The sequence below is a fragment of the Dipodomys ordii genome, unplaced genomic scaffold (genome assembly GCF_000151885.1).
Source record: "Dipodomys ordii isolate 6190 unplaced genomic scaffold, Dord_2.0 Scaffold1, whole genome shotgun sequence".
NCBI classification, from domain to species: Eukaryota; Metazoa; Chordata; class Mammalia; order Rodentia; family Heteromyidae; genus Dipodomys; species Dipodomys ordii.
In genome coordinates this window covers 45,736,101-45,750,251 of record NW_012267217.1, presented here as the reverse complement: position 1 = coordinate 45,750,251, position 14,151 = coordinate 45,736,101, and the positions used below count along the sequence as shown (strand labels likewise).

Genomic DNA, 14,151 nt, shown 5'->3' with positions numbered 1-14,151 from the left:
AGAAACACAATAAAGTCATCATTTTGAAAATAGATTAAAATATGTGCAGACAACCATGAATTCATTGTGAAAAGTATTTTAAGAAAACAAATGGAAAAAAATGAAAACAAGAAGGTAATTGACATATGTTCTACATTTTCTATAATGGATATTATCGAGGGGTCTTTGGCTATAAAATAACAACCCCTTCCTAAATGAAAAATATAATCTTGAGCCAGCTGCTTTCCTGTGTTTGCTTTCTCACTCTCCACTGATATCTGCATCCTACCTCCTAGCCCTGTCTCTTCAGAGGCCTCTCCACTGCGAAGCCTGAGGCAAGGTCACAAGCAAAGATGCCTATACTGCTTCTATTTGACTGGATGAGCACACCAAGATACAGGCCTTGTGGGGAAATAAGGACAACAAAAGGAGACTTTTCTATAGAAATTCCTTCAAAATTACAGCTGATAACCATGGACAGGGAATGCACATTTCCCAATTAGGCAACTGATTCTCTTCTCCACTTGAAAATCTGGCTGTACGCAGTTTTCCAAGTCATTGCTAAAGGAATCCAGTCCCCCAGTGAGAAGTAATAATTTGTAATGCTTGATAAAGATGTGCTGCTGCCCTTCCTCTCCTAGATGCAGTCTCCCTTTCTCCAACACACACTTACTTCCCTCCACACGAAACATGCCTGCCTCAAAGTTACTAAGTGGCAGCTATAAACAGCTTTATAAGTTTTCAATGTCAATAGACAATAATGTAAGTCTGCTTCTATAGATAATAGGGATATTTGAGGACATTAAAATTTTTATTTGTGCCGGACGCCGATGGCTCACGCGTGGTTCAAAGTGATCCTGGGCAGGAAAGTCCATGAGACTCTAATCTCCAATAAACTACTCAGAAAACCAGAAGTGGTGCTGTGGCTCAAGTGGTAAAGCATTAGCGTGGAGCCTAAGAGCTCAGGGACAGCACCCAGGCCCAGAGTTCAAGCCCCACAAACAACAAAAATAAAAATAAAAATCTTGTTTGTGAAGCTGGGTGGCCAGGCCTACATTCAGAATTCTAGATACTTAGGAGACTGAAATCTCAGGATAGTGGTTTTAAATCAGCCTAAGCAGGAAAGTCTGAGAGACTCTTACCTCCAATGAACTATCAAAAGAAAAAAAAAAAAAGCCGGGTACAGAGCCCAGGCCCTAAATTGAAGCCCCAGGACTGGAACAAAACAACCAAAATAGCGGGGTGTCAGTGGTACAAACAAAACCCAAATAACAAAACTCTTGTTTGTGATGAAACCTTCCTCACTACAGATATGTAAGGATATGGAAAGAAATAATTATAGTGACTCTGGAATGATGGATTGCCATAAATTTAAATTATAAAATAATTAGGCTTATTGAAGAGTGTATTAATTCTAGCAAAGCTCACACTTGCTCACCTTCATGGCTTTTACAGCTTGAGATCCAGAGTAATCAAATTCACCTGCCTGACCAATAGACAGACCTCCTGACCCGAGGATCAGGACTTTGGAAACCTATAAACAATAAGAGGGAAAAAAAATCAACATTGCTTTAATTACTATATCATGAGAAAGAAATCACATTTGTAAAAGTGGAAAAAACAAACAACATTGTTGGAATTTATGTGGTGAATGTCAGTATAATGTCTTGAAGAATATAGTATATACGAGGGGAAAGACAGATAAGAAATCTCTAATTTTGATGAATTTTCTAAAGTTTGTAGACATTCTTTTTTTTTCCAGGCAGAAAAGAGTTTATTGGGGGGACAGCAAACTGCTGGCCCACACAAAATAGAAAAAAGAGAAAAAAATGAGGGTAAACATTCTTTTACTTAGTAAACAATAAACCTTCTTGAATGATACACCATTTCCATATATGTGTTTTTGTGTGCGTTTGTGAAAATATACTGACATCCTCCTAAATTTAATATATAATGCTGACCTAAGTGTGTGTGTGTGTTTAAAATTATGAAGAAATGGGTAGAAACCTTATCACATTAACATTTATAGGCAAATAAACATTCAAGTGTTATGCTGTATTAGTCTTTAGTTGCCTTTTAGAGGTAAAACAATATAGTTCAGTTCATGATATTGAATAATAATTCTTCTGATTGAAACTTTGTTTCAATTCACGGTTCTGTCAATTCTAATAATTAATTGTGTAGTCTGAACTTGATCTGAAATGTACACACCTGTAACTTTCTGGGCAATATGGAGTACACCAAATTATAAACTTAACTGGACATTATTCTTTATTGAGTTATGTCATCATTACAAATTTCCTAGAAGAAATGAATTTTAAATGACACAAGTTTAAATGAAAGGTCCAAAGAACATAAAAAATAGACTGACTAGTTGTGAAATAAATGCAAAGTTACTATTCATCTTTCATCAACATTGGTGTGATTTACATCATTCACTAAAAAAATCAACACATGATAGAGAAATAAAAATGCTTACACCAAAAATATGCCTGTAATCTACTGACCTCGACTCGAGATGCAACCAGTGCCGGCTTTGGCAGGACTGATGTCACCGTGGTGCCTTTCCCCTTCTTTATCAGGGATAAAAAGGAATCAAATAGGTACTAGAAAAAAAAAGTACAACCAATTGTTAAAAGATTCAAAATGCATAAAGTTGTTAGATATAAGATATATATATATATTAGATTAGATATATTTAAGTTGTTAATATATGGTTTTAAGCTGAACTTGAACTTTAGATAAGCAACAAATAAACTTTAGGGTAAGTTTTCTTGTGCAGTATTTGATGTTTTAATCATTTCAGTTGTTTTTGCAGTTGTTTTTCAGTTGATTTTCGGGTAAACAAACGAATGACTACTACTATAAAAATCAGGTCAAATAAATACTTCTTTCTATATGGTCCCTGTAAGTCCAATGTTTAAAAGTTTTCAATAGACAACAAACATTGCAGATGACTTCTGAAAATAGTTTTGTTTCATTTCCTAATTACAAATCATTTCTTCTTCTAATTCAAAGTCTCTGAAAATATTAAAGCTATTTCCCCTTTGCATCTTAAACTTAGAAATGTTGTGGCTTTTACTTTTCCTCAGTTGCTAATAATATCTGAAGATGATTCTTAAACTATAACAATATATTTGTTGTTTCAGAAATAAATAATAAATTTCATTAAAGGTATTAATTTTGCAGTTATTTGGAAGGACAAAATATATTAAGTCATACTGCACTTGTTTTCATAGTTGCAATGTCTTAATCTGAAGTTCTAATACAGACTATCACTTATTTTAAATTTAAAAAATGCTGTATTACATGATATATCTAAATTTTGTTTGAGTTTCATCGTTGAGTATAAAATGTCAAATATTGCTATTATGAAGCAATATTTCCCATTAATATAAAAACAAGGTCAAAAAGAAGTATTTAAAAAGACAATTCTGACATGCATGGGCAGGCAGATAATTCTAATTCTCCTCATTTTGCCTGGAATCTTTTCTAAGACAAGGACGACTTGTCAGTGCAATTACTAGAGGCCACTGCATATAGAATTCTCACACTAGACTTCTAGACTTTTGTAGATGTCGTAGTAACCCTTCTTTCAAAGATTGACACACTGCATTTGAACATGGCACCAAAACCTCACATGAGAAAGCAAAAATATTTAGATTAGAAACCAAGTCTTCCAGAGCATTTGTTCAGGTTCTTTCCTTAAGTGATTTGAATCACATAAATGTGGATTCAGAGTCCTCCTCTCTTCCACACACCCTACCTCATCCCTCTTCTTCCTTCTGCTGCTGTTTATTCTCCTGTACTGGCTACACAACCTGTTGCCATAGGGATTTTTTTTGAAGTCACAGATGGGGGATTAAAATTTCATTTCAGATATGAGATGGAAAGAGCAAGGGGGAACTCATTTGCATAGCACAACAATTGTAAATTTCAGGCCTAAATATATTAGAATGATAATGGGTTTAAATAAAAATAGCTTCATAGCATGGCTTCAGGTTTCTTAAGGGCTTTCCCACTTTAAATTTAAGGAAAAGATTAAAATTTACTTCATGCTATTCATGGGGGGAATTTTAATACAAAATATGTATTAGCAAATCACTCTTCTGGAGACTGTTCTGCACCAGAATTATCTAATGGTAATTATGACAGTTTCTGAAGTTTTACCCTAAGTACATCTCTAAGTTTTAAAGTATATAACAGGCCTCATTTTTCTGACATACCTCAGTGTCTGTTGGCCCTGGGCTGACCTCTGGGTGGAACTGCACAGCAAAAAAGGGTTTGCTCTCATGCATAATCCCCTAAAGGAATAGAAATAGGAAGAAATTCCTTCTGTAATAACAAATGTCAAGTGTGGGGATGTATTATTCAGCACACAATAAAGGCCAAATAAAAAAGCAGAGTTAAGTATTTAATAACATTCTTATAACTACAAGTACTATTAAGTACATGACTGGAGGTCTTTAATGAATCACATATGCAACCAATTAAGACAGAAAGAAAACAAGCCAATGAAGAATCATCTAAAATGAAGTCCTATAATCAAACAATGCATATACATGCATGCACACATGCACATGCACACACACAAAAACAAACACACAAATACGTATACACACATAAATTTGGCTCATAGCCTTTGGAGCCCCTCTGGACTTCACTCAGAATAAAGTAATACTCTCTTCTCCAACTCCTAAATTACTTCACTACAGTCTTTTACAAGGCTACTCCAGGGCTAAGTGAACCTCTGAAACACACTTGCTCTAGGCCCAGATTTGTACCCATTGCCCTTTATCAACGAATTGTGTGAGACCCCTGTTAATTGATGGCACAAGTCAACTGATGAAAATAGTATTTTAAAAGGGAAGAGCTATAAAAAAAAGTAAAAGTAAGAGTTCTTACATACACACACACACACACACACACACACAAATCCAACATAAATAAGTATAGCATTTCCTACAACAGAATATTAAAAAGACCTAGATTTCTCACAAACTGAGTAAGTGTCAGGAAAGCATTTACCTCATTTGTTTGATCATTGACATTCACAAACAGTGGTTTCCAGCCAGGAGGGAGGGTCTTGTCCAAAGCATACCCATGATTCTGAGCAGTAATGAAAGCCTGTCTGTTTGTGACATTCAAAACAGGCTGATTCTGCCCTCTGGAGACAAAAGGAGAGAAAGAACAAGGGAATGCAGAAGTATAGAGAATGTAAATATCTATGTGATGCAGTAGAATCCCAAAGTTTCAATTGCTTAGTGAAAAATCACTTTGTGGAAAAGTCACACATTGTTAATCCCAATAATTTTAGTGACAAAAAAATCTATCCGGGAAGTTTTGTTGAGCATTAAATATCTGGTCTATTAAACTTCTCTAATAGGTTTTAGAAATGCACTCGAAACAAAAAGAGTTGCTCACTAACTGAACAAAAACAGGCACTTTTTTTCTTTTTTCTTTCTTTTTTTTTTTTTTTGCCAGTCCTGGGGCTTCAGCTCAGGGTCTGGGCAGCTCAGTGTCTAGGCACTGTCCCTTAGCTTCTTTGCTCAAGGCCAGTGGAGCCACAGCACCACTTCCAGCTTTTTCTGTTTATATGGTACTGAGGAATCGACCTAGGGCTTCATGCATACTAGGGAAGCACTCTACCACTAAGCCATATTCCCAGACTGCAATTGATTTTAAGGAAGCTGCAGTAACTAAGCCAGAGGAGAATTGTTAGGAAGAGATGAACAGATGACTCTTCAAGGCTGAATTACATATCAGGTGAAGGGTGGGCTGTTGGGGGAGCACCTGGTGTTGAATAAATTAACATCATTTGCGATGAAGCAACACCACTGAAGAACTGAAGATTTCTTGGTTCATAAGTCACGCAACCAGCTTCTTAAGATGTTATCAATGCTCAGAAATCAAGCTTAAAATCAGAACAGTTTCTCTTGGAATGTCATTTGATTGCATATTATGACCTCAAATTATACCAAGGGAAGGGGAAAATAGCTTTAAACCATAACAAAGATATCAGTAGAAAAGGCTGCCATTCAGAAATGCAATAAAAATGGTATTCAGTAATCAGACAACTGTGAACTATGTAATAGGACCACTATCTATTTATTGTAATATACTGGTAAGGAAATTCTCTAAATCTTTTGGGTTTGGTTATCAGTAATACTTCAGAGCTTGTATGACCCAAAAACAATGCAGCAAGTGCCTTACCTGTTGGCCATGGACATCTTGTAGGATTTGGCACCAGCAGCCAATCCGGTTATTAGATTTCCCGTACTGATACCAAACAATGGTTCCTTCCGATCACTCTCCAAAATCTAAATGAAGAGAGGTTGTTATTAACCCTGCAACACAACTTCGACCAAACACTATTACTGAAAGGAGAAAAATCAACTTTCCTTGTTTCCTTCCTTAACAAGATGAACTGAACGTTAACATGGAAAAAGAAGGCACGGTTGACAAGTGTGTAGCATTAGCAATCTCTAAGACATACTTGTCACTGAGATAAAACTAAATTTAATCAAATGTGTGGGGTCTCAGTGCAGAGTTTGGGTTGCCATTTTGTCATTCTAAAGAATGGTACAGTGGGAGTTTGGCTCCTGCCTTCTTAACTTGAGGACCCAATGTCAGAGTTCCTGCAGTGGGCAAAAGCTTTGTCCTGAGAAAGCTGCCCTCCCTGTTTCTTTGGGGGTTTTCCCGACAAATGTTATGTTGACATTCCCTTGGTGGTCTCCAATAAGATTGACAAAAACAAACAACCACCCTGCCAGGCTCACACCTGTAATTCTAGCTACTCAGGAGGCTGAGATCTGAGGATCACGGTTCAAAGCCAGCCCAGGCAGGAGAGTCTGTGAGATGATCTCCAATTATCCACCAGAAAACCAGAAGTGGAGCTGTGGCACAAAGTGGTAGAGTAATAGCCTTGAGCTGAAGAGTTCAGGGACAGCACCCAGGCCCAGAGTTCAAGCCCCATGACAGACAAAAAAAGAACCTGAGAAAATGATAGTCTTTTCAAATACATACTGCCCTCCTCAGGCTGATCATACCTTTCTGACATTCTGAATCAGTGGTTGTGCAAGAGCTGGGTTCCCAGGGCCTCCAGCAATCAGAAGTCCATCATACTCCATCTGGGTGAAATCATGATTCCAAGGAACCAAATGCACTTCAGCTCCACGCTGGACAAGAAACACAGAAATGATTCATTTAAGGACATTTTCCTTTGCCAAATTGTAATTTGCTTGCAACTTCTTTCCACCAACAACGCCCCAAAGAGAAGATAGATATCGTACCTAATTTAAATGTGTATCACTGAGCAGAAAGTTCTTTTTGTCTTATGTGATATGAATAGGATTGTTGGTCAATAGAAAGTAGAAGGGGAAAGGCATTGGAAAGATTGGTAACATATCTCAACATCAAGAGTAATTTTGGTTCCCAAATTCTCTATGACTTAACTTTTTGGAAGATAGCGCATACCTTCTTTGTTGGAGAGGGGGAGTTTTTTATGCTTTAGTTATTTTTCAGATAAGGTCTATAATTTTTTGCCCAGGCTGGCTTGCAACATTATCTCCTACCTGTGCATGTAGCTGGAATAACAGGCATGTACACCATCCTGCTATTTGGTTAAGAAGGTGGGGTTCTCACTAACTTTTTGACTAGATTGGTCTTGAACTTGCTCTGTACTGCTTGAAGTAGTTAAGATTGCAGACAGAAGCCATTAGGTCACCTTGTCTGATCAAATCTTAATTAACTTCCGTTCCCAGATTTTTCTTGTCTATGATACTTATATTCTGAGGAAAATGAATTAGAACATTTTACTGTAAGAAGCATAGAGAAGGATACCTTTGGTATCTTTCCTCAGACAAGGTTTTGAATTTTATTTGGACAAATGTTCCCAAGAAATACAAAGATAATAGCAAGGAAATAGTGCCGTGAGACACGGCTATAAAGTATACATCATCAGGCAGTCATTGAGTGGGAATAGAGCTTAAGCTTCTTGGGAAAATCTGAAAGCCAGTGTTTACTTAGAGATAGCCCATCGATGAGGAAAGGAGCTGTCTCTCCGGTTATGGGCTGTGGGCTGCAACAGGGAAAATGTAGTGCATTTTCTGATTGGTAGAAGGTTTCAACCAACCATAGAGATTCCTTAGGCAGAGATATAAGACGCTTACAATGACAAAATGAGCCACAGGAATTAAGGTGGAATATGGATTTGAGAGTGGAATATGGAGAGTCCATGCACGGCCTCTGCCCCTGGGGGGGGGGGGAGAGGAAATCCATCCAAGTTTTGTTAATAGGACTGACCAAATTGAAATCATGATGTGTATATTGCTTACATTTTCTAATAATAAGGATGTGAATTGAAGAAGTGTCTTGTACCTTTGTGAATTTCATGTTATGAGGGGGAAAAAGAAAGGGAGGAGGGAGAAAGAGAGGGAAGGAAAGAAGGAAAAGGGAGAGATAGAAGTAGGAAGAGTGAAAGGGAAAAAGAGTAGGAAAAGGGGAGCTGTGGGTCAAAGTGGTAGAATACCAAGCTTTGGCAGAAAGGTTCAGGGACAGCACCCAGGCCCTGAGTTCAAGCCCCATGAACAACAAAAAGGGGGAAAAAAGGGAAAGAAAGATGAAGGAAAAGGAAGTGAGAGAGGACGAGAGGGAAGTTGAGGATGAGGTAGACTAATCTTAGAGACCCTGGAGAGAGAGAGACAAAGAGAAACTGACAATGGTGAGATATAAAAAGAAATTCCAATAAAGTAATATATAAGAAAACTTTATAATATTGGGGGGAATTCTCCTTCAGGATTTAAGGCTTAGCTTTAATTGGTTGTCTGCATTACATAAAGCACTATTAAAGTCTTACTGGACCTAGGCATACTCCCAGAAAATATGTGGTACTTAATAAATGTAGGCCAACAGAGGAGGTATGAATCTGACTCTTAACCTTTTAATCAACTCCAAACATCACATCAATCAATAACTGACAAAAGACAGTAAACCCTTTCTTCCATGTTTTCGTGGCTCTGCAGGGGGGTTGTTGTTTGGAAGGGTTTTTTTTGTTTGTTTGTTTTTGTCAGTTGTGGGGCTTGAACTCTGGGCCTGGGCACTGTCCCTGATCTCTGCAGCTCAAGGCCAGCGTTCTACCACTTGAGCCACAGTGCAACTTTTGGTTTTCTGGTTTCCTGCCCGGGCTCACTTTGAACCATGATCCACAGATCTCAGCCTCCTCAGTAGCTAGGTTTACCGAGGCATGAGCCACAGGTACCTGGCTGTTTTGTTTTGTTTTTTTAAAACATAGTTGTGTAGATCTTTCCTTTGAACGGGGATATATGTGTTGTTTTATAGGTCAAAGGCAACAAAAAGAGTAGATTGCTGACATTCAGAGAGAATGCACATGCTTTCTATGAAACAGAGGCAGCTAGCTGAACACTGATGATCAAGAACTGCATCGCCTCACCCATGAGTTGGGTGAATGCCTTACCTTCACCAGTAGACGGATGACATTGTTTTTTATCCCACAGTCCACTGCTACCACTTTCGTGGGGTTTCCTTTGCCAAACACTTTGACATCCTGCCATTTTAAAGAATGGAAAAGCAAGTGGGAATTTTCAGCTCTAAGCAACAGACCAATATCATAAATGCATCTGACGATGTTATACACTTAGATGAAGAATGGATTGATAGTTAACTACTAAGGGTTGACTGGAAGTTACTTTGTGAGAAAAGCAAATGCCATAGGTTGTATCATTTTTATGAGAAATAAAGTGTACTTTGCTATTTTATATAAACTATGGGTTACAGCAATAACAAAGATCTTTTAGACATCCATAGTAAACAAACATCTTCCTCACGTTTTGCCTCATTAGCAATACAGTTTTCAAATATCATGGCTACTTCAGCACAAGACAAATGTGCTAACTAGATACATCATGCTTTAAATACCATTTTATCCTCAGCTTGAAATAAAGATGAACCAGGTTAGTGCTATACCACTGTATCTTAGGCCTATGCCTTGAGGCTGAATAGATGGAATTGGTATGACAAGTCACAGGAATTGCTAAGCTTGTGTAGGCCAGTGGTCCCTTTATATTAACATACAAATGTCTGCTTTTAAGTGGTAGATTTCACTTAAAAAAAAGATCCCAGAGCACATCATGATGATTATCTATGACTTAAGCACCGCTTGGAGGCAGATTGATTTTCACAGACATTTACCCCAAGAAGCAGTTTTCTAAAGTCATAAAAGGAGAAAGAATCGAAATTGAGAGAAAGAAGGCCTAGAGGGCTGGGTGGCCACACTGGCTTTGCAATCAAGAGTAGGTTCCCATATTCAGAATTTAGGATGACTTCATAGTGTGCGGAAGGTCTGGAGATAAAAGGTGTTATCTGAATATTTGAAAAAGCATTTTACTTTCACTGAAATGTCTTCATCTCCACAAAGCATACGGAGCATCCAATCATAATCTTTAGACTGTACTTAGGGGAAAATATGGACAGAATTTGATTTTCATTTCCTCCTGCAGACCACTATGCACTAAAAATAACTGTCTCAGTGATCTGGGGGAAACCATTACTGGGCTGATCAATGAATGTTACAAGTAATCTTTCTCATTAGATAATTTGAAAAACTATAGATTTATCCTTAATCGTGGGCTTCTGCTATAAAATGAATATAACAATCTAGTTTTAGCTACATCAAATTGACAACGCATTATCAACATTTCCAAGGCATATAATCAAGGCTGACAAAATATACGTACTCTCCTAATACAAATTTACATTTTATCACAGCTACCTACTCTGAAATTATACTTACACTGACATTAAGAAACCATCATCTCCCTCTTAATGCAACATAGATAAAAGTATAGATATGTTGATTTCTATTGGTTTCTACACAAATACATTACAGCCATCTCTGATGGGCACAAGGGATTTTTTTTTTCAGGATACCTTTGGGTACCAAAATCCAGAGATGATTGAGTCTCTCATCTAAAATGGTGTACAAGTCACATCATGACATCATCTCTAGATTACAACAATCTAATATAAAATGTGACTCAAGTGTCAGGTAGATGGTTATTATGTCATTGAAATTCTTAAAAATACTTTAAATCCACAGCTGGCTGCTTCCACAGAATATGGAGACTGCAAATTCAAGGGACAGTCTTTCTACAAACCATGAGAGAAGTTATGCATGACCTCACAGCCAAGCTAAATACATAGATGCCTTCAGACACTGTAGAAAAGGAATATGTCATGTCATGTTTTTCAATCTTGTTTGACCATGGAATCTTTTTAAGATATATTTCCTCCAGAAGAGTGTTCCTCATATTTGGAAAGTGCCACAATCCAGTTACTTGCTCCTTTATCTATTTATTCTTTGCTCCAAAACAGAATGAGTTACAGTCAATGCCCAGTATCATTGGTCAGCTAATGCTACCATATCATAAGAAACCCTCCAAATTTAACCTTAGTCCTACACCATTCATCTTTGACCAATTTAGTGGACTAACATGTACAAACTCTCATTAAGCCATATCAAATTTATGTCTATATGTGTATATGTATAAATGTGTACATGTGTACAAATATGTACATATCTACATGTGTAGAAGTACATACATACATACATACATACGTATCTTCAATTATACTGCTTGCTTCAAATCTCTGTGTGTCTCAGTACGGAGCATTCATTCTTCCTAACACCTAGTTCTCTTCATTCACCATCTACCTAACTCTACCTACCAGCATGTATGTTTTCAAATAATTTTAACAGCAGTTCAGAGCTTTTTCTGATGTGCCTGTCCCATTTCCATGCTGGTCCATGAGGGCTGTGTTATGCTCTACACACTCTGAGGATGGTACTGATCACAGCATTGTGCACATGGTCATCTACTTGCTCATTTGTCCCCCACTCTTATGTTCCCTCTAGTCAGAGACACACACCTTTCTAAAAGGCATTCTATCCCTTCTTGTAAATTTACATGAAGCATATTTCATGGTGAAGTGACACAATCATCATTATGAATACTTTTTGAAATTACTTTTTGAAAACAATAAGTCCTTAGGGTAAAGGATATTTACAAAATGCACCCAGCCTGAGATGATTGTTTCTCATTTCTACAAAGTTCTCCTTGTTTTTCTGGCAGGCTAGCAAATCTGGTCCATGATCAATTCGGAGATCTTTTTATATGATGTAAGGAACAAGAGAAGGGAAGAAGGAAGCTAAAAATAAATACATAAATAGACTCTAAATCAAGGCAGGAAAGATCCTATATAAGTCTATAAGAAAACATCATTGGCCTTAACTGAACTGCCCTCTGCCTAATTGAAAAGTTTTATATTGTACAAAAATAAAATAGCCTTTCTAAAACAAATGTAAACTTAAAAACAGGAAGGAAAATGTCTCACCTTGGTTGATACCTCAGCAATCAAATTCTGCTTATTTGGATCCACAAAATCCACAGGCTGACCTTCAAATTCAATCTTCCCAAGCATGGTGCCCTACCAAATTAACAACATGAGACAGTTGAAGAGGCAGCGATGATAAAGGTGCTGACAAGAAACTCTCACAGGGACTTCCAACAGCTGTTCCAAGATTGAGATGTCTTTGTAGCTACTCATAACCATCATCAAAAAAGGACTTTATTTTCACAAACTAGAAAATGAAGTGACTTGAACATGTATTTCAGGAAAAAATTCTAGAAAACACAATGTGTTCGTTTAGTCTAAAGCCATCACCAGCGTCTCAAAGGCAAAAGGCATTGCGATTCAGATCTCCAGATCCTGAACTAGATAGAACAAGGTGGAATATTCAGAGATCATTAATACATAGGACCCAAAGAGAGTGCTCAGGAAAGACAACATAAAACAATCAACTGGGAAGAAAGTCTATGATCTGAAAGTTACAAAAATGTCACAATAATTGAGAACTTATTGCATATTTTCATAGCTTATGCCCTAAGGGCATAAGCTACTGCTCAAAGCAAGATGTTGCCTCCAAGTCTGAGAAACTAATCAAATGCCAACTTCCACCTCTGTATTAAGATTGTTAAACTTTATAGGGCTGTCCAAATCAGAGTCCCTAAACTATATTTATGAATCCCTAATATTGAAACTCGGTTTCCTCCTTTATGTGAAAGCATGCCAAATGAAATACAATCTTGCTTCCAGCCTAAACTTAATGGAAACCACAACTACATTATACATTCTCATTAGGACTCAGCATCACTCATAAAAAAACATATTAAGTGATACTGCTATGTGATCCCTGCTAATAAAATTTACCTATTTAATTTGCTTTGTTTTGCCAATACTGAGGCTTGAACTCAAGGCCCCTCACTATCAGGTAGCTTTTCATTCAAGGCTAGCATTCTATCACTTGAGTCACACCTCTACATCTGACCTTTGGCTGGAGATAAGGGTCTCAGAGACTTTAGCCATTAACTGAGATGGCTTATTTTCTATACTCATGAAATACAATAATTAATTTCATAGAGGACTTTCCTAAGAGAATGGAATATTTATTTAATAGTACCAGTACGGTACACTTATGTTCTTTAGCCTAGAAGTATTCAATTTTGCAAAGTTATTATTCCCTTAGTTACTTCCTCCCAATTATTTAAGTATAAGCTCTTCCACAGAATAGACTATAAAATGTCTTGACATTGCTGGTATCGTCAGCACATAGTAGGCATTCAATAAACTCCTGCCAAGTGAAACATCCAGCTGCTGGTATGTTTAATCCCACGAAACACCCATTCTTCAAAAATCACCTCGAAAATAGTAAAGCAAAGTGACAGAGGCCCCAGAAAGAGAAGTTAGTCAGACTTCTTGTTTACATATTAATACAGCCCCCAGGTACTGGGAGAAAACTATGAGAGGGGGGGAACATAAGTTTAGCTAAAAAAAATGACAATCATACCTTATCTCGAATAATTTTACTCAGCATTCTTGTGTCTACTCCATAAATTGCAGGAACCTGTAAGAAAAAAAAACTCATGACAGTGAAATTGGAAGAAATTAGAACCGCCATATTGTTTTCAAGTTGAAAACCATAGCTTCATCTATCTTCTTGAGTGGTAAATAATTTCCCACTCCTTCTTCTTTCTGACCCCGGGGTGAAGGTGCTGTCAAAGCACAGTAAATTGCAGCTCTGCTTGAGCAGAAGAC

The 14,151-nt window shown here is 37.3% G+C and overlaps 1 protein-coding gene across 1 annotated transcript in view; it reads right to left on the bottom strand.

Moving 5' to 3' along the window:
• Positions 1–14,151, bottom strand: part of Cps1 (carbamoyl-phosphate synthase 1, mitochondrial) — a 109,486-nt gene that overhangs the window by 72,099 nt on the left and 23,236 nt on the right. Inside the window, exons 5-13 of the mRNA XM_013029099.1 lie at positions 13,904–13,960; positions 12,391–12,483; positions 9,455–9,544; positions 7,029–7,157; positions 6,193–6,299; positions 5,008–5,146; positions 4,206–4,283; positions 2,487–2,585; positions 1,418–1,513 (exon numbers count right to left, since the gene is read on the bottom strand). Of these exons, the coding sequence (XP_012884553.1) occupies positions 1,418–1,513; positions 2,487–2,585; positions 4,206–4,283; positions 5,008–5,146; positions 6,193–6,299; positions 7,029–7,157; positions 9,455–9,544; positions 12,391–12,483; positions 13,904–13,960 (888 nt within the window). The remainder of the gene's footprint in view (positions 1–1,417; positions 1,514–2,486; positions 2,586–4,205; positions 4,284–5,007; positions 5,147–6,192; positions 6,300–7,028; positions 7,158–9,454; positions 9,545–12,390; positions 12,484–13,903; positions 13,961–14,151) is intronic.